Raw genomic sequence first — 20,758 nt, 5'->3', positions numbered from 1 at the left:
GAATATTACATAAGTTATTTGTTGCTTTTTTTTTTTTTTTAAAGAATTGTTCTGATTAATTGCAGCCGAGCCATGCATATGTCATACATATTTCAGAGTTACAGCTGCCAAGAATAAACTGTAATAAAAAAGGAAATTAGAAGCTGTTCTAAGGAGAACCTCTTCCCATAATGCAAATTCAATTGACTTTATAATGTCCCAACAGACACATTCCTTAAGCCAGCGGAGGGCAGTGCCAGGGCGGAGGAAGCGCTTTGACACTTTGCTGGCAGAGCACAAGAACAGAGCAAGGGAGCGGGAGAGGGAGCGAGAACTCCACCAAAACCATTCCCAGCAAATCCCCCCTCTCAGGGACCCACACCCCTCTTCCCACCTCGCCCCTGGCCATGATGCCCACCAGGCGGCTCATGGAAACGGCCCAGCCCTTGATGCCACTAAGCCTTTGCAAATTGGAAAGCCCAAATTTCACAGCCCTGGTCTTCCACGGTAATTTCTGTTCCACACTTTTAATTATTTACTTTTGATGCTTGGATGATGTCTGCGTGTAGCTTTCTTCACCCAGACGTGAAACAAACATGATTTCAATTTAGCATTTTTTCTGAAATGGCTTTGATGAATAAGGTGAAAGTTACCAGTCACAATTTCTCTTTATTAGACTAAACAGCAGTCACGGAGGTGGTATTTCCGGAGACTCTGCAGTAGTTCACGAGTCACTACACCATCCCCAAATGACCCCTGATGGCTTTTCTAGACCATCCAGTGATGAGGGAGAGAACGAGGAGCGTGAGGACAATGCTGAGAAACTGGACTGTCACTATTCAGGTTATCATCCACGACCGGCAGCTGTAAGTGCACTTCATCTGCAGTTAGCCACAAGCAACTTTCCTTTTTATTACACTGGTCAAGCCATTAATGATCATCATCTCTACCTCCTGACTATTTCCAGTACTGTACTTTTGGAAGTCGACTGTTTGGGAAAGGCTGTTACTCCTTTGACCGGCGATGGGACAGAGTGCGATGTGCTCTTACTACAATGATGGACAAGCATGTCAACTCCCAAATGTGGAAGTAAGTCAATTTCAGACTCCTGTTGACACTGCAGCAACTAGCTGTGTAATGGAAATGCTTTTTCAAAACACATATTGAAGTAGTTAATGATGAAGGATATGCAGAGGGTATAATATCTGACTGTTGTGTTAGGGTGGGAATTTTAAAAAAATTTAACAATTACATTAACAGTCAACTAATTGATTATGTTCTTTCTTGTTGAAGGAAAATCCCCTTAGCCTTGGAGAACTCCTCCTCTGTTGCACCCACCCATAGGACAAGCACAAATTCCCACTGTAGCACTCCCTCTTCAGGCTTCCTGGGTCCTCCTGCCACCTTGCCCCAGACTCCTTACAGCCAATCCTATGAGGGCAAGTCAGTGCTCTCCTATGGGACCACCTTAAATGCCCGCAGCTCGCCGCAGGGTGGTGCTGAGCACCCGGCCTATGGCACCACACAAGCCCGACAAGTGTCTTCGTCGCCACAGATGCCTTCAGCCCACTTGTCCTCATCCTCTTCTACTTTAGCTCCTTCCCTAGCCTCAGGCCGGGTGCCTAAGTCCCGTTCCTCCAGCCGCAGCACTACCAAGTCATCTTCATCTTTTAAGCCCAAGGAGAGCTCGTCTGGCTCCTCCATATCTGTCATCCCCAACACCACGAGTGGGGGAAGCACTGGAGCCAACAATACCAGTAGCGGCACTAGCTTCAGCTCGGGGAAGAAGAGGAAGAACAGCTCTATCCTCTCTTCATCCCATGGCTCCACTGAATCTTCCTCTTCCAATGCCAACTTCTCTTCCTCCACTTTTAAGAAGAACTGTGCAAATGTCGGCAGCTCAGGGAGCACCTACCACCACAGCTCATTAGGTCCGTCGTCCTCATCGTCATTATCCTCCTCCCACAGTGGAGTCCACAGTGTGGGGCTTAACTGTGGCCCTACTGTGCGGACAAACTCCCTTAGCCTCAAGGCTGAGCCTTCTGGCGGTTCAGCTGGTGGCTCCTCTGGGCCGCCAGCGCGAGGTCCTCCCTCGGGCAGCCCTGCAGAGTCCATCAAGCGTATGAGTGTGGTGATGAACAGCAGTGACTCAACCCTTTCCTTGGGGCCTTTTGTCCACCACCAGTCCTCATCTGACCACCACACCAGCTTTACTCACCACTCCTCAGATGGACGCCCAGAGGGCAAGAAGCGCAAAAGCTCTTCTGCCTCCAGTGGCATAAATAGTGGAGGTGGGGAAGGTGGGCTCGGAGGTGGGGGGCCAGGACCAGGTAGACCCAAAGTGGCCAAGTCCCCTGCCATGAACAACATCCATGGGAAGCATGGGCGGAGTATACCAGGGACACCAGGTCTACCCAACAACTCTCATTTACATCAGGTTGGTTTTGCACCGTGGGTTCAGGATGTGTTTATTTTCACTGGTTGCACCTAAAATATGAAGATTTTATTCATTCCTCAGTTCACTGCGAACTGGAAACATTAAGATTTAGGGATGTGGGTCAGATGTCATCTTATGCTACAGATGGGTACTGCTGAGATTTTAAGAATACTACTCTTAGTAACTGATTAACAATCAGGTACTTTAACAGTTTCTTGTTGGTTGTTTTGATGAGAAAAATTAAACAAGTTAACATTAAATCATAAGTACAGTGCCATATTTTCCATATGTACTGTAAATCTCTTGCACCCAACTCCTAAAGAGAGTTCTCATGTTCATATGATGAAAACCAAAAATTAATTATAATTTCTCCACTATGCTGGAGCTGACTGGTACCAGGTTCTTCAAAAATTAGTCCCAGTACTCGTTAATTCTGGATTCAGGTGATGGCAGTTTTCTTATTCTGTACACAGATTAATCAAAGTGTAGTGCATGACTTCAAAATAAATCAAAGTAGTTGCAAGCAAAAAAGTATGACTATGAACACCTCACGGTTCTAAGCTGTTGCGCACATAAACTGCATCCTGCAAGCAAAGTGCCAGAACTAGTTTATAGACAGATTACTTCACAGTCATTGTAATAGATCTTTTCTTCTTTTCCAGCCAAAGGCTCGTCCCTGACAGCAGCGTCCGGCTTCAGCGTATGAAACTGGCAGACGGGCGGGAAAAAATCCAGAGCAGTCTGCACACTGTTCTGGAGTGCATGAGGCCTTCTGAAATCAAATCCACATTACTCTCAGCTTCCCACAATCCTCAGGGTGGAGATAATTTGGACTACCCAATGATGTATATGTGGTCCTTACTGTTTCTCCCAAAGCCATGTGTGTGTGAGGGGTGGGCAGGGGTACTGAATGGGGATAGCGTGAAGCGCTAGGGATTCCCCCAAGCCACTGTTGTCCCAGTTTTCTGAGAGGTCTTCCTGTCTGGTTGGAGGAAGGAGGAACAATTGCAACAGCCATCGGTCTCTTGTCCTGTGGTTCAAAGGTCATTTGGTTCAGGTTAAGGGCTGCTGCAACAAGCCGTCATGACACTGAGCAACTGGGGAGACAACGAGCAGATCTCTTCCTTTTGTTTAAAAAACAAAAAACAAAAAAAAAACAGACTGTGTGAGTGTGTGTGAGAGTGTGTGTACGAGTATTTTTTTTTTTTCTCATGTCAGATTCTGCTGGACTACTGGAATTTCCAACTTAATTACACCCCCAGCGCCTGATCTCAGAAGCCTTGCAAGCAAAGCAGTAGGAGAAGCAAACTGTTACTTGCAAAACCTTAAAAATCACACAATCACCTTGTTTCGCTTTTTTGTTAGTATGATTCTCCCCTACGACATGCTGAGTTACCTTGGGTAACATGCAGTAGCCTGAGACGAGCCCGTAGGGATGATCTGGTCACTTCTTTTATTACCCAGAATAATTATGCAAGTGTTACCTTTCTATGATTTCTTATGATCTTTTTACATGGAACTACAAAGGAGCTTTGTAGACTTGGTGAAGATGGTTGTGCTTTTTAAATGTGAAAAGGACACCTGATGTGCCCATTCGATTGGATCTTTTGTCAGAGAGCGAGTTTGGTCTTGAGGACACCTGTTAATTTTCAGAATCTTTTCAGTGTGCAAAATGATAGCCACAGTAGACCTACCCCCAACTGTGAACAGCACTAAATAACTACTTTCTCCACAGGCACTGCTTAGTAGTCCACAAAGCAAGCCAAAAGCTGCTATCAGCTTTGCCAACTGCTTTTTTCTTTTATTCCTTTCTTTTTTTTTTTTTTAAGCAAAAGGTGGGCAGTCTTGCTCATGAAGCGGTGATGGCGCATTGTGGATCTGAAGAAAATCTGTGCAAGCTGTATTACTATAGCCACAAGTTACCTACTTTTTACCTATACCGCTGTGTGAATTCCACAGCTGTATGTGGGCAGATGTGAATTGTAATTATTATTATTTTTTTTTTACATAGGGAATCAGGTATGGTACGTCTTAACTGGAGCAAACTTGCACATCACCTGTCTTCTGTGGGTATGATTGTCCCTCCTGTGTGTAACCACTACCCAAGCTCTGGACGTTACAGTTTGAATGCCTCGCAGTAACACTATGTTCAGAAGAGATTTGTCACAGTAGACGAGGCATTGTACTCTATTCCTCTGTCAAAATGGAGTCTTAAATCAGGCAATAGTAGCCCACCTTGTTGGGATTTAGCTTATGTAGAGCGGTCTGGGGTCAAGCGTTACAGTGTGAGATTCATGGAGATGGCTTCACTGGATATATTAGAACTTTTGGCAACACCCATTTATGGATCCTCCACTGATGTCAAATAGTGTGGAAAACTTAGTAGACTTTTTCCTTTAAAAAAAAAAAAAAAAAAAAAGAATCTTAAGTTAGCTTTTTTTTCTTGTAGCCTATGTATCAAACAAGTATTGAAGTATCCCTATTTGAGAAAATATTTTGTTAACAAATTGTACATAGTAAAATATGTATTTTTGCACAGGCATTTTTGTACGTGAGGAATTTTTGGTACAATTTTGAAAATCATTATTTATTTAGTAAATAAAAAACAAACAAAAAAAACCCAAAACAAAACAGATGAAAAGTCAGAGAACATGACTATTTGAAGTGGTTCACTGCCAAGTCGATATAATGCAATATGCCTATATGTAGAAGCCGAAGCATCTCATGAATCATGTACTGGGATCCTTTAAGGAAAGGAGTGTTGCCACTGTAGCATGTGTCTGTATGACAGGAAACCTTTATCCACTTTTCAAGGTCTCAATCACACGTGCTTTTACAAGACATTTTATGTTGCCTACGAATTAACAAAATAAGTTACTCTGTGACCCAATTAGCCTGTGATTCTGCGATGTCGTGCAGGCTCGAAGCTGCGCCCCCGCTGTCTAACCATTTTTTCGCCAACTCTTCAGTTGTAGTTTTTTAAACCTTAAACACATTTCACGGTTGAAACACTTGTGTTCTTTTGTAAAGGCTTAAGGGCCTTGAATAGTTGTTGCAAGGAATAGGAACATTTTACAGTCCAACTTGCTTGCATCATTGTTGCCAAACAAGTAATTTGAATCACAGCTTTTAAAGAATGCGTTTAGCAGCTTTTAAAAGATATAACAAATTAAGAAAGTGCCTGAATTTGTTTCATCCCAACTGTTTGAGGACAGTATTCGTTGGGATGTTTTTCCCTTACTTGAATGTTCGAAGTATTTAGGGGGTTTGGTTTTCTATGAACCCTAAATGTGATGGAACCTGAGCTTGTCAGCTGCCCATTATGAAACACTTGTTCTGTTTTTGCTTTCCAGACAAAGACTCTGAGATTTTATTAGCCTCTGTGTGTGTGGCCTAAGCCCCCTCTGGGTTGTTAGGATTTGTATTTAAAAACTTCACTCAAGAGTTTTGTTTACCCTCAAACTCCACTGACATCTTGACTTTGTTTCCAGTACAAGGAAACAGCGAAGGGATGTTTTCTTTACTAGCACCATAGACTTGGAATGTGAAAGTAATGAGAAAATACAGCTTGTCTGGGAAGATAAAGTAAATAAAACCACCATTCATACTATGTAAAAGGAGTGTATAGCTATTTTTTTTGTTTTGTTTTTGGGGTATACATTATCAGAATCATTTTCAGCTGGACTTATGTATTGGCTGCTATGTAATTCATGAACAAAACATAGGTTAGAATTAATATTTAAAGTAAAGATTGTATAGTATATTTGTTTTGTAACAAGTTTCTGTAAATAAAATAATTTATACTGCTATTTATAAGAAATGATGGTCTCTGCCTCTTTACTAAAATGAAAAAAAGAAACCTGGGAAATACAGCCTCAACAGTTCAACAAGTTTTATTATGTACACAACAGAAAAGTCATTTTGACAAAAGGTTTGGCTATACCAAAAGAACAATACGAGCCCCTTGTGTTAATGAAGATGATGGCCTCCGTGGTTACATGTTAATAACTCTTGACAACTTCTGGACTCTGTTGAGCAGCAAGTCGCCCTTCTTGATGGTTTCTTGGTACTGCCAGTTTTTGCTATCGGGTCTGCAGACAAGAACAGGAGATTTTAGAGTTCTGGGCCATTGCTCAGGAATTCTGCAGAAGTATTTAAAGGATGGTTGCGTTACCTGTTGGTTTCCACAATTTCATTAACTTTATCAATTTTACAGTGGAGGCGGCCAGCAGCTATGAATCGGGATAGTTCCCTGTGGGAAGGAGAGGGGGGATAGGTTTAGTTAGCCAGGTAAAAAACAGCAACATTCCCTAAAACTTGAACAGCGAATTTTAAAAATATTTATTTCTCACATTGTCAAAATATTCCTCTAACACTAAAATGAAGCTTTAACTGAGTACTGAATCAGTAAATCAATACTGTGACTAACATCACACTTATTGGGAGCAGAATTCAGGTTATTCTGATTCATTATGTTTCCAGTTTTGTCCGTATAGGTTATCATAGGATTTGCCCCATCACTCAATTCACCATCCTGACAGTTTTTCCAGACACAGATATACAGGTGCTGGTCATAAAATTAGAATATCATGATTTAGTAATTCCATTCAAAAAATGAAACTGATATTTCCGATGTTTGTTTCTTTTAATTTTGATGATTATAACTGACAACTAATGAAAAGCCTGAATTCAGTATCAGAAAATTTGAATATTGTGAAAAAGTTCAATATTGAAGACACCTGGTGCCACACTCTAATCAGCTAATTAACTCCACACACCTGCAAAGGCCTTTAAATGGTCTCTCAGTCTAGTTCTGTAGGCTACACAATCATGGGGAAGACTGCTGACTTGACAATTGTCCAAAAGACGACCTTTGACACCTTGCACAAGGAGGGCAAGACACAAAAGGTCATTGCTAAAGAGGCTGCTGTTCACAGAGCTCTGTGTCCAAGCACATTAACAGAGAGGCGAAGGGAAGGAAAAGATGTGGTAGAAAAAAGTGTACAAGCAATAAGGATAACCGCACCCTGGAGAGGATTGTGAAACAAAAGCCATTCAAAAATGTGGGGGAAGATTCCCAAAGAGTGGACTGCAGCTGGAGTCAGTGCTTCAAGAACCACCACACACAGACGTATGCAGACATGGGTTTCAGCTGTCGCAGTCCTTGTGTCAAGCCACTCTTGAACAAGAGACGGCGTCAGGAGCGTCTCGCCTGGGCTAAAGACAAAAAGGACTGGACTAAGTGCTCCAAAGTTATGTTCTCTGATCAAATTAAATTTTGCATTTCCTTTGAAAATCAAAATCCCAGAGTCTGGAGGAAGAGAAGAGAGGCACAGAGTCCATGTTGCTTGAGGTCCAGTGTAAAGTTTCCACAGTCAGTGATGGTTTGGGATGCAACGTCATCTGCTGGTGTTGGTCCACTGTGTTTTCTAAAGTCCAAGATCAACGCAGCCGTCTACCAGGAAGTTTTAGAGCACTTCATGCTTCCTGCTGCTGACCAACTTTATGGAGATGCAGATTTCATTTTCCAGCAGGACTTGGCACCTGCACACAGTTCCAAAGCTACCAGTACCTGCTTTAAGGACCATGGTATCCCTGCTCTTAATTGGCCAGCAAACTCGCCTGACCATAACCCCATAGAAAATCTATGGGGTATTGTTAAGAGGAAGATGTGATACGCCAGACCCAACAATTCAGAAGAGCTGAAGGCCACTATCAGAGCAACCTGGGCTCTCATAACACCTGAGCAGTGTCACAGACTGATCGACTCCATGCCACGCCGCATTGCTGCAGTAATCCAGGCAAAAGGAGCCCCAACTAAGTACTAATTGCTGTACATGCTCATACTTTTCATGTTCACACTTCTCAGTTGGCCAACATTTCTAAAAATCCTTTTTTTGTTTTGGTCTTTAAAATTCTATTTTTCTGAGATACTGAATTTTGGTTTTCATTAGCTGTCAGTTATAATCATCAAAATTAAAAGAAATAAACATTTGAAATATATCAGTCTGTGTGTAATGAATGAATATAATATACAAGTTTCACTTTTTTGAATGGAATTACTGAAATAAATCAACTTTATCGTGATATTTTAATTTTATGACCAGCACCTGTACAGATGATTCACTCTGCATCTAACAATTTATACCACAAGATAATCTGAGACACACAGATGTAAAAGAAACAAACAAACAAAAAAGACTCACTGGTCAATGAACTCTGTGCTGACACCAAAGGCCTCAGCCATGTAGCCCAAGGTGAGAGATCGGTAGGACTCTAGCAGCTGGCTGTAGGCCTGAATCCTCATCTCTCTCACATAGTAGCGGTAGTGTGGGGCAAAGAGCCAGTCCTTCTTCATCTCCTGCTCCACCATGGCTGTGGCACAAAGTTCCACATTTAACATTTAAGTGTCAGAATATGGCAGAGCACCAGCATACATAATGGCTATAAGTACAGACCCTTCCCATTTAGTAGTCATATTTATTTTTTCAGAACAACAACAACAACAAAAAAATGGCCTCCTTACCCAGGGACTGGAAGAAGACAGAGTAACGGCACTCGTAGAGTGAGAAAAGGTACTGGCGGACAGAGGGCAGACTGTGAAGCACCTCCAAGATCTCTGCTCCCTTTATAACCTACAGAGAAACATATTTAGTACATTTAACAGCAGACATGTTGCCAAGTTACAAGTTGAGCAGATACTGAGTCTCTCTCCTACCTTTTCACGGAGGTCAGGCCTTTTGAGAGCGATCATGCAGACATAAACGGTGTAGGTAACAAAGGTCTTGTAGTCCATGAGTTCGTAGGAAGTGAAGGTGGAGACTGTGTCGAGGAAGAGCTCAGCAGCTTGCTTGAAGTCCCTGATGGCCACGCAGTACAGGCCCTGGTAAACCTTCAGGCGATTCCTCCTGTCCCAGTCTCCCCCCTCCTCAATAAGGCTGAATAGAGATGCACAGACAGGCGAGTGTTAAAAAGAACAAAATGCTGACAGAGTTTTTTCAGAACAAAGATCTAAGATCCTTTACCTCTTGGCTTTCTCCGAGTTGCGTGTGATGAGGTCACTATCCATGTAAAAGAGGCCAATCCTCAGCAGATAGAAGACGATGTCTAGCCTGTGACCCAGAGCCACTGTTTTGTCATAGGTCTTCCTGAATGCTGTTAGAGCGCCCTCCTGTGGTGACATCAGACAAGACAAAAAAAAAAGGCAATGTCCACTGTTATTTTTCAGGTTTGCATATATATATATATATATATATATAACTTTGAGGTGGTCAACTGTGATAATTTCATGCAGTCATAAATCCAAGAGGAAAAAAACAAACAAAATAAAAACAGCCACTTCCAATAACCCAACTGCTCTATATTTAATTCAATTCAATTTTATTTATATAGTGCTAAATCACAACAAACAGTCGCCTTAAGGTGCTTTATATTTTAAGGTAAAGACCCTTATAACAATTTAGTGCTGACTTCAGAAGGAAATGCCAGCCTCTTTGAGACAATATCTGGGCACTTCAAGGAGGACAGAGTCCCCAACAAAAATGATTGATTGTTGGACTGTTATTTAATATCTTTCACCCAAAACACTTAAGAATTAGATATGAGTCGTATCTGTATGACTTGATTAAAGACATACAGATACAAAAAAACATCCAACATGGCCAGGGCTTTGACAGTGTTCATTACCCTACCTGGCAGCTCAGATCTTTTGATTGTTCACAGATCATACCTTATCTCCAATTCTGATGAGATACTCCGCCTTGGCCATCATTGCGTCTCGTATCTCACTCTCTCCCAGGTTCTTCTCCGCATCCTCCAGCACATCATCCAGGCGCTTCAGCTCCTCCTCGTTGGCCTTTTTCATTTTACTCAGCAGGTCACTGTCCAGCTGCCACTTCAGCTCCTTACACAGACTCTCATAATACGGCGCCATATCTAAAACACAGAGAAACCACGATAGTTTAAACTGTTAACGATGAGGGATGACGAGGCTAACGTAACACGTAGCTTACACTTTCCATGTCATATTCAGTAAAGGACTTAACATGACATCGTTAAGTTTGTTGAAGGGAGCTGTAAAGTCTTTAAAATAATATGTTGTAAATATGACCTGTGCTGTGCAAAAATATGAACTAAGCTGTGCAAAAACACTAAAAGCTCCCCCCAGTTGACGTTTTCTATCGTTAGCTAGCATGCTAACTTTCCTGCGCTGGCCGTCATTTATAAGTTACTATTTTGCACTTTAGCCGCATTTGTGGAGCATTTATGTGCCCAGTGCATTGATGACGAAAGCAAATGGTCCACTGTAAAACTTGTGTTTGTAATGAAACAGGTATTACTAAGCGAAACGAAACTCACTGTTAGCTTTGATAGCGTCCATGAGCTCGGTCTTCACTTTAGCATCTTGTCGGTGACCGTCCATGGTGAGCAGGAACTTCAGCTGTGCTATCCTCAGGTCGGGGTTCTTGGGAAGACCCTCTTCCTCTAGATTCTCTAACGGCATTTTCAACCACACTTGTGTAAACAAATTAACAAACTCAAGCTTTTCTTTGAGTAGACAAAGCCTACTGCTCGCCTACACGGGCTAGTGAACGATGACTACGGAAAACACTGGACTCTGCCGTTTCCGCCGGATCGGCTGTCAGCGAAGGAGGCAAGAGCGGAGACAGACTGATAATTAACAAGAGACTTAGGGAAGTACTGCCCTCTGCTGGAGATCAGTGTGAACAACGCCCCTGTTGTTGTGACATATGGACAAGTTATATGTATACACCAGTCACATGGCAGTAACTCAGTGCGTTTAAGCATGTGGACATGACTGAGATGGAAGAAAGGTGATTTAAGTGACTCTGAAGGGGGCATGTCTGTTGTTGCCAGACAGGCTGGTCTGAGTATTTCACAAACTGTTGATCTACTGGGGTTTTCCTACACAACCATCTTTATAGAAAATATCCAGTAAGGAGAAGTTCTCTGGCCTCATTCATATCAGATGTCAAAGGAGAATGGCCAAACTGCGTTGAGCTGATGCATGCAACGGCAACTCAAATAATTACCTCATCACAGCCAAAGTACGCAGAAGAGCATCTCTGAACACAGATGTCGAACCTTAAAGACCACATCAGGTGCCACCTCAGTCAGCTAAGAACAGGAATTCATATAGACTCAGTCTTCTATCGGACAATAGAAGATTGCAAAAATGTTCATTTAGGCTTGATTGCTGCTGCAACATTTGGATGGTAGGATCAAAATTTGGCATAAACAACATGAAAGCATGGATCCATCATATCATGTACCCATGGTTCAGACTTGTGATGGTGGCTGGCACACATTTGGCCCTTAGTGCCAATTGAGCATCTTTTAAATGGCACACCTCACCAGAGTATTGCTGCTGAATATGTCCATGGTTTTATGACCACAGTCATAAAGGGACTGAACACATACCCGTCTTCTGACGGCTGCTTCCAGCAGGATCATGTCACAAAGATTAAATCATCTCAAACTGAACATGAAAGTGAGTTCACTGTTCTCACATGGCCTTTCAGTAAAATGGAGCACCTCCATTGGATGTGCTGGAACGGGAGATTCACATTGTGGATGTACGGCTGACAAATCTGCTTGTTGCTCGAAGCAGAACTGTAGACGTTTAAATGAAAACTAAGTATAAGTGGGAGGTTCCACAGGTGTAGTAGTATATGCATTTCCCTAACAAGTGAATGTGCCCAGGAGGAGATGCAGATCTCTTAGCTCCCACATGTGATTGTGAACTTGCGCAATTACGATTGTCTTCAGTCTGAAATTGCTGCACAATGATCTAGCTCTCTATTGCATTAAAAACCGGCATTAAAAACCAAAACATCTGTCAGTGATCAAACCAAGTGTGATCAGTTCCATTGTCCTGCACAGTAACATCAGTCCACTGGACAGATAAAGGACTCACACAGGGAAGTTACTGTCAGGGTGGTAGAATGATGTATTTCAGAAGAGTTAATATTAACTGTGGTGAAGCACTTAACAGAGTCCCTGCAGTTTGGACATATAAAAGGGTTGTGTATCAAGAGGATGGAAACTTTGCTTCAGCAGCTGGTAAGCTTTTACTCATTTCCTCTATTTGCTGCATAAAGGCAATATTTATATATATATATATATATATATATATATATATATATATATATATATATATATATATATATTACATATGTACATGTAAATGTTAAATAGACAGTTTAAGCAAAATAAAAAAATACTTGTGTTAAAATGTTTAATGGATTTGTACTTGGTTATATAGCCTATTGCATGTATATTATGCTTAATGCTAAAAGGCCTTTATTGGCAGGAAAAATGCAAGAAAAGGATTTTTACATGAAGAGAATGAGTTATTTTTTTAGTTCACCTGAACTGAGGGGATCATCTAAACCACAGTTTCAGCTGAGTCACACCACTCTGTCAGGTTCAAGTTACTTTTTAAACTCTACCTTCAGCACAACAAATATGTCACCAAACACATTCAGTGTTGAGCTGAAATTAAAAAAAAAAAAAAAAAAAAAAGATTTGAAATTTGTGTTTAACCGACACTGTGAAGAAGGCTTTTCTCCATATCCTATCAAAGCAGATCTTAGATCTTTTACCAAGGAGCCGGAGAATTTCCATTTACTTGAAAAATATCCCTGATTATAAGAATGAGAACACGTTAAAACTCTGTTGTCAGAGGTTCTTCGATTGTGTAACAGGAACAGCTTTATTTGCAGTAGTTGGAGGACGGTCTCCCAAAAGTTGGAAAGTGACTTTTACAGGTAAAAGTAACCACAATTAGAAAATAACATCTGATTTCTGTCCTTTACTTTAGACCCATGGCAATGGTCTGCTCCTCATCCTTATTTTGGGATTTGGAGGTAGCTTTCAGCATGGCTACCAGATCACTGGACTGAGCTCTCCTTCACCAGTAAGATACGCCACCTTCATCATTTCTTCTCCATTTGGTCTTTATTTTGGGATCATGTTTAAAAACTAGAACTGTCTCCACAGTACATACAGCGCTTCATCAACAGCAGCTGGTACGACAGATATAAAGAGCCTCCACCTCCGCAGACGGTCACAATGATCTGGTCTCTTATTGTATCCATGTATGCTGTCGGGGGACTCTTTGGTGCCGGCAGTGTCAAATTCATCTCAGGCTTGATGGGCAGGTGAGTATGAAGACCCATGTACTCAGTCATGCAGCCTAAAGAGACCTGAAGTGACGCGTGTTCCTCCTTCAGAAAAAAAGCAGTGATCTGCAACAGCTTCATCACTGTCGCTGCAGCAGCGATCATGCTGACAAGTAAAAGTGTCGGTTCTTTCGAAATGAGCATTGTGGCGAGAATCATATATGGCTACTCAGCAGGTAAGCCCCCATATTATATGCACTGCACTGCTCATAAACATGCCTTTACATCATCTTGAAAATCTCTATAAATAAAGTGTTAAAAAAAAAATATATATGTCTTTACTACCTTTACTCATCATGCTTACCTTACACGACCTGCAGGCTTGGGATTGAACACACATTTGATGTATCTTGGGGAGATTTCACTCAGAAAGATAAGAGGGATAGTGACTCTGACCTCGGCCATTTTTACAGCACTTGGCAAACTGTCTGGGCAGCTTTTAGGGTTAAGGTAAGCACTTGATGTTGATGTGCATGAGAAGAACGGAAAGTGATCCAAAGTTGAGAGCTGGAAATGAGCTTAACCCCAGTGTCAAAAAGTACCTGCAGCTTTTCACAGCATAATATGACATTAAATTATAAAACAAACACAACATTTTCAATATTGATTTTTTTTCAGTGAGCTCCTTGGTCGTGAGGACACGTGGGACATTCTCCTCTGCGTTCCTGCAGTTTTCTCAGTGGTTCAGATTGTGGTGTTGCCTTTTTTCCCTGAGGCGCCAAGATATTTATTCATAGAGAAAAGAGATGATAAGGCATGCAAAAAAGGTTAGTATAATGATGATGATGATAAAATGTATTTATAGTTGGCTTTCAAAACTCTCAAGGTCACCTTACAGAAATCAGATACACTCCTGATCAAAATCTTAAGACCACTTAAAAAATTGCAAGAATTTACATTTTGCACTATTGGATCTTAAGAAGATTCTAAGCAGAGCTTCACAATGCTAAAAGAAGAAATTGGCTCAAGAGACAAAAACTTTTGAGCAGGGAATTTACTGAAAACTGCATTTGCACTCAAACATGATTTTTTCAGCTGATCAAAAGTTTAAGACCATAGCTCAAAAAAACACGAAAACCCCCTCAAAACAGAAACCAAAGTGACAAAAAAAGGACTCAGTAATGAGTAGCTGCACCATTCTTGTTGATCACTTCAAACAATCGTTTAGACATGCTTGATGCCAGTGTTTCCAGGAGGCTAGTGGGAATGTTGCTCCAAGTGTTGAAGATGGCTTCACGAAGGGCAACCACTGTCTGGAACTGATGTCCATTTTTGTAAACTTCCCTTGCCATCCATCCCCAAATGTTCTCAATTGCATTTAGATCAGGGGAACATGCAGGATGGTCCAAAAGAGGGATGTTATTCTCCTGGAAGAAGTCCTTTGTCAGGCGGGCATTGTGAACTGCACCATTGCCCTGTTGAAAAACCCAGTCATTATCACACAGACGAGGGCCCTCAGTCATGAGGGATGCCCGCTGCAACATCTCCACATAGCCAGCTGCTGTGTGACGCCCCTGCACAACCTGAAGCTAAATTGTTCCATTGAAGGAAAACACACCCCCCCCCCCCATGTAGAAAACATCTCAGGTGGGATCTCCTTGTCATGCCAGTAACATTGGAAGCCATCAGGATCATCAAGATTAAATATTTTCTCATCAGAGAAGACAACTTTCTTCCACCTTTCAATGTCCCATGTTTGGTGCACCGTTGCAAAGTCCAAACGGGCAATTTTGTGGCGTTGAAGAAGACGTGGCCTTTGAAGACGTTTTTTTGTTTCTGAAGCCCTTCCCTCGCAGATGCCGTCTGATGGTTATTGGGCTGCAGTCAGCACCAGTAATGGCCTTAATTTGGGTAGAAGATCATCCCGTGTCTTGACGGACAGCCAATCGGATCCAGTGGCTCGGCGCTGCTGAAATTTTTTTGGGTTTACCACTTGACTTTTTTGTTCCATAACCCTCAGGATCATTTAAAAAATGCAAAATGACTGTCTTACTGTGTCCAACCTCAGCAGCAACGGCATGTTGTGAGAGGCCTTGCTTATGCAGCTCAACAATCCTACCATGTTCAAAGTCAGTGAGCTTTTTTGCTTTTGCCATCAGGAGGTCTTGACAGTGTAAAGACTTGACAGAAAATGACATGGAATCCAAATTTTTGCACAGCTTTTGGCTTTTAAAGGCTACAGTCTTAAACTTTTGATCAGCTGAAAAAATCATGTTGGAGTGTAAATGCAGTTTTCAAAAAATTCCCTGCTCAAAAGTTTTTGTCTCTTGCGCCGATTTCTTCTTTTAGCATTGTGAAGCTCTACTTAGAACCTTCTTAAGATCCAATAGTGCAAAATGCAAATTCTTGCAATTTTTTAACTGGTCTTGAGATTTTGATCAGGAGTTTGCACTGTCCTCTTTAAATAAATAAAATGAGAATAAAAATAAGTTGGGAGCATGAAATTGTCCAAAATGTCTTGGTATGCTGAAGCATTAAGAGTTCTGGTAACACTTTTACAGGGATGTACACTTAAAATACGTGCTGTGGAAATTATGGCCTTAGTCTTGGAAATTATGCAGAACTTAAATTTACAGACAGCACACATCCATGTAAAATATCTGTAAGTTAGGTTAAGCCATTACATAATGCTACCCGCGCCCCGAAAAGTACAGCTAAATCACCCAGAAATTATGCATGTACTTACACATAATTACAGGGTACTTACCCTTAGTGGCAGGCTGTATTATTAAGTGTTACCAGAGTTCCTTTCACTGGACCTAAGGAACCGAGCCCAACTCCTGAAAACAACCTCACACCATAATCTCCCCACCGCCAAATTTACATTTGGCACAATGCAGTCAGACAAGTACTGTTCTCCTGGCAGCCACCAAACCCAGACTCATGCATCAGCTTGCTAGATGGAGAAGTGTGATTCATCACTCCAAAGAACACATCTCCACTGCTAATCACAATCCTTGTGACCCGATGTGTTGTTACTTTTCTCAAGAGGTGCATGCCAGGTTACATCATCATTTACCGCATAGGGTTCAGAGGGGATTTCCGGTTATGTACATATGTATGCATGTACGCAAAGACCCGACAAAGAAGCATAATTCAGGCTTTAGATGTCAGACGAGTTACTGTGTAGCAGCCAGATATGTCTTTAGCAATCAGCAGGCATGTACACCTCATCATTCTACATGTAGATCTACAAAGATCTACAAATCTACATTTATTTTAGTAGTGTGGGGGTCACTGATAAGATATGATATCAAATGCTCAGTCAGTGAACCACAACCGACTCTGTGTCAGTGCTCTCATTCAGGATTGTTTGATTTTCACCTTCGCTTTACTGCGGCCAACCTGAAATAAAGTAAAGCATGGAGGGCAATATTTTTTAGAGGATCCAGATTGTCAGCCACTCCCCAAGTTTGTCTGTCATAGTCTGCACACATCTGCTGCTCTGCTCTGAATCTGTCTCTATGTGTTTTGTATTTGACCACGGTTGAACATTTTCTGGATTTTCTCGTTCCAGCTCTCCAGAGTCTGTGGGGCCAAGGTGACTACACACAGGAAATGGATGAGATGTTGACTGAGCAGGCAGCCATTGAAGCAGCCCCACAAGTGAGCCCCTTGCAGCTGTTGAGAGACAGGACTGTCCGATGGCAACTCATCACCATGTCCACCATCTACTGTTGCAACCACCTGTGTGGCATGTCTACAGTGAGGACAGGCTTTTTAGTATGATTTAATACCATATGATACAATCTGATGTAATATATGACACAATATGATTTGCTACAATGCAATATGATACAACTTTACAGCAATTCTGACTTTGAGCACATTTTGGAGGTTCACACACACAGACATGCACACACACACATAACATACATTTATACATATGAAGATTGATTGTTATGCCCTTCCATAGCCATAACAATGACACATATCAATTCAATTAGCATCAGACCGATCTTGATTAAACAACAGGATAGACTGATGTATTAAACAGATTTCATACTCACTTCAGTATCTGAACAATAAAGATTATAAATTTACAGTACGTCTCTCCTTCCCAGGTCAGTACCTTCTCTTTTGACATCTTCCTGGAGGTGGGTATACCAAAAAAGAAGATCCGCTACATTACTCTTGGTCTTGGAGTGGCTGAAATCCTCACCTCAGTCGCCTGTGTAAGCAAACCCTCAGTCTGTCCCCGAATTAATGATTTGAGTGTACTGCCTTTATTTCCATAATTCTCCTTATGACAGTTCTATCCTTATTTCCCCCCCTCCTTCATATCAGGGTCTTCTTATTGAGCACACAGGGAGAAGACCATTGCTGTGGGGAGGTTATGGTGTCATGGCTGCTTGCTGGGTATTTGTCACTGTCACGCTCAACCTGAAGGTAAACGTCTCACCACTAGTGAACAAAGCACGCGGAACATATTATACAGTATGAACACCATATGTGACAACATGTAGACGTATGCTTTTAAATCAGTAAATGGAGATGATGTAGCCTGAGTGAATGAAAAAGGTGCTGTGCAAAAAAATTGGGAAAATTTAACATTTTCAATAAATAATGAGGTTGATTTCTTAAAGTAAGCAAGAATATGGATGGATGGATTGATGGAGGGATGGATTGATGGAGGGATTGATGGATGGATGAATTGATGGAGGGATTGATGGATGGATGGATGGATTGATGGATGGACTGATGGAGGGATGGATGGATGGATGGATGGATGGATGTTACAAGAAGAAAAGCATCTGCACTAAAGAATGTTTTGCATTTTAGTAGGATATAATGGACATATTAAACTAAAATATCCCAGAACCACACTGTTTGTACTCGTCAGTGACAAATGAAACTATACTGCCAACAAAACTACAGATGACTTGTTCCATAAAGGGCAAAATCTGCATAAGCTTTCACTGCTGAAGTAACATAAAGCAGTAATATAGAAAAATCTGATACAAAATCAAATATATTAAATTAAACGTGTCTTTTTACACAGGATTTCAGCTACTGGGTTCCATACATTACCGCCAGTTTGATGGTCATTTTCATCATCTTCTTTGGTGGAGGACCTGGTAAGGGTAAAGCACTTTTACACATGTAGATTAATCAGTTTATCACACTTGTAACCATTAGGGAAAACATGGATACAGTACCACTCAAAAGTTTGGGCACATTCACACATTCATATGAACAGATGGATGGATCCCCTATTGTTTCTCTGATTCTCACAGGAGGAGTCACAAGTACGATCAACAGTGATGTCTTCATTCAGTCTAATCGAGTGGCAGCACTTGTCCTCATGGGGTTGTTGCGATGGTTTATGTTTGCAGTGCTGGGCCTAGTCTTTCCATTCCTTATCGTACGTATGACAAAACTGAAAACACACCATAACATCCACAGGGATCTGTATGTCATGTTGAAAACATGACTGTTATTTCTTCTTACAGAACGCTCTCAGCTCGTATTGCTTTCTGCTGTATGCCTGTGCGTGCATGCTGGGCAGCCTGTATATGTATTTCTTTTTGCCTGAGACTAAAGGCAAGACCCTGCTGGAGATCTCAGAGGAGTTTAAAGCCATCACGCTCTGTGGGAAATCCTTTGCAGAGGAAAAGAGAACTGAGACCAAGTTATGATGAAGACCACAAAGCTACAGCAAAATCATGAGTAAAAAAAATCACGTTTTTGAGAAAAAGATTGAATGACTCTGAAAAATGTACATCAAATGCAACTAAATGACTGAAAAGCAATGATCTATTCTATTGCCCTATTCCTAATCTTTCTTTATCATTCCTTTTTGGTTTGTTGTGTCCAGTTAAATTTTGTTTCTTGGCCCCAGTATTCATTTCCACAGTAAATGGACACCAAAGCAACTGGTGTTGTTTCTATCACTGTCACTACAGCATGGAATTCATCCAACAACCAACTTGCATAATGGCCCTCCATTACATTTGTGTTACTCCACAACTGAGATGCATTAATAATTAACAATCAGTTCTTACTTAAACTTAAACCCCAAAAACATTAGTGCAGCTGTGCTGTTATATAATTTATCTGGTTACAACCAGCAGCTCCAGCAATAAATCATCCAGTGCTGCCTTCAGTCCGCTGAGGCATAAATTATTGAAAAATGTCCCACAAAGTCTACGTCATGTAAAAACATTCTTTTTTTCTTTTTGCATCTGTCATACACTGATTTTTTTTCACAGACCTGTTGCTGACATCAGTTTCTGTCCCACATGCTCTCAGGCTCACCTGAGTTTATTCACTCTAGATTATATATAATATAACCTCAAAGTGAATCTTTCGTTAAAAAGGAACTTCAGCTGCAGGTGAAAATAGGAAGCAATTAGTTAAAAGACTAAATTTTGTTAAGCTAAACTAATCAGTAGAAAACTGACCCAGTGCTGTCTGCGATACAAAACAATTTTTCCTCACCTTTTCACTCAATATTCAAGTCACTCTGGTACCTTCTAACCACATGGAAATTTGTGGATGCCAAAAGAGCAAAGATGAGTAATTAGTTACTGGACTCCTGCTTATACGGAGCTTTTTAACTCTAGACTGCTTTCGCAAACAATCACCGCACATACTGCTTTGGCTGTATCAAGGTTCTGTATGTTGCCCAAGGGCATCTCAACAGGTGGACAGGGATAAAACCATCAACCTTCTGATTAGTAGATGACCCACTCAAACCACAGCCACACAAATACAAGAAAGCATCCAACTATTTCTATTTTTCTATTTTTTTTTTCCTTTCTCTGATTGAGGATAAGCGCCTGATTGCTTTCATGTCTGTGCCTCTGGCTTTCTGGTGCAACCAACATATCAAATCTGGCTGCATATTTGTGCATGTTACTTTTTAGCATAGACTGTATAAAAAGATGGACATCACCTCTTGGTCTGAAAGCTGAAGCACATTAAGAAGTGTCTCAAAGGTGCATTCTTTCTAGCGAGGAATTCTGGTTGCAGCTGTATAGACGTCTGTGAGGAACTGATATCGTAGCACATTAACAGTTTAATCTGACTGACGTTGAATTCGATGGGCAGTCATCCCATTTTTGATGCTGTCAAAAAAATGACAGCAACAACCAAAAGTAGATTTTCCCATCAGTGCATACAGCCATGCTTTTAA

At 41.3% G+C, this 20,758-nt stretch overlaps 3 protein-coding genes across 3 annotated transcripts in view; 2 read left to right on the top strand and 1 right to left on the bottom strand.

Annotated features, from left to right (window-relative positions):
* atxn7 (ataxin 7) overlaps positions 1-6,136 on the top strand; it is a 29,802-nt gene extending 23,666 nt beyond the window's left edge. The window contains exons 9-13 of the mRNA XM_030730393.1: positions 206-486; positions 656-845; positions 947-1,068; positions 1,273-2,416; positions 3,079-6,136. Coding sequence (XP_030586253.1) covers positions 206-486; positions 656-845; positions 947-1,068; positions 1,273-2,416; positions 3,079-3,096 — 1,755 coding nt within the window. The 3' untranslated portion in view covers positions 3,097-6,136. The remainder of the gene's footprint in view (positions 1-205; positions 487-655; positions 846-946; positions 1,069-1,272; positions 2,417-3,078) is intronic.
* A 157-nt stretch (positions 6,137-6,293) lies between these two features.
* Positions 6,294-11,058, bottom strand: psmd6 (proteasome 26S subunit, non-ATPase 6). Its single transcript, XM_030729358.1, has 8 exons — positions 10,775-11,058; positions 10,146-10,351; positions 9,442-9,587; positions 9,135-9,354; positions 8,943-9,051; positions 8,623-8,791; positions 6,591-6,668; positions 6,294-6,507 (listed from the first exon to the last, which is right to left on the bottom strand). Exons 1-8 carry the CDS (start codon positions 10,917-10,919, stop codon positions 6,411-6,413), a joined length of 1,170 nt encoding a protein of 389 aa, XP_030585218.1. The 5' UTR covers positions 10,920-11,058; the 3' UTR covers positions 6,294-6,410.
* Positions 11,059-12,460: 1,402 nt separating this feature from the next.
* On the top strand, positions 12,461-19,259 carry slc2a9l1 (solute carrier family 2 member 9, like 1). The gene is made up of 12 exons (XM_030730361.1): positions 12,461-12,499; positions 13,260-13,355; positions 13,439-13,599; positions 13,672-13,796; positions 13,941-14,070; positions 14,239-14,387; positions 17,138-17,325; positions 17,685-17,795; positions 17,908-18,009; positions 18,623-18,698; positions 18,858-18,985; positions 19,074-19,259. Exons 1-12 carry the CDS (start codon positions 12,476-12,478, stop codon positions 19,257-19,259), a joined length of 1,476 nt encoding a protein of 491 aa, XP_030586221.1. The 5' UTR covers positions 12,461-12,475.
* Positions 19,260-20,758: the final 1,499 nt, after the last annotated feature.

Source organism: Archocentrus centrarchus, chromosome 5 (assembly GCF_007364275.1).
Source record: "Archocentrus centrarchus isolate MPI-CPG fArcCen1 chromosome 5, fArcCen1, whole genome shotgun sequence".
Taxonomy (NCBI): Eukaryota; Metazoa; Chordata; class Actinopteri; order Cichliformes; family Cichlidae; genus Archocentrus; species Archocentrus centrarchus.
Note: the sequence above shows the minus strand (reverse complement) of the source record. Positions and strands in the feature narration are given on the sequence as shown.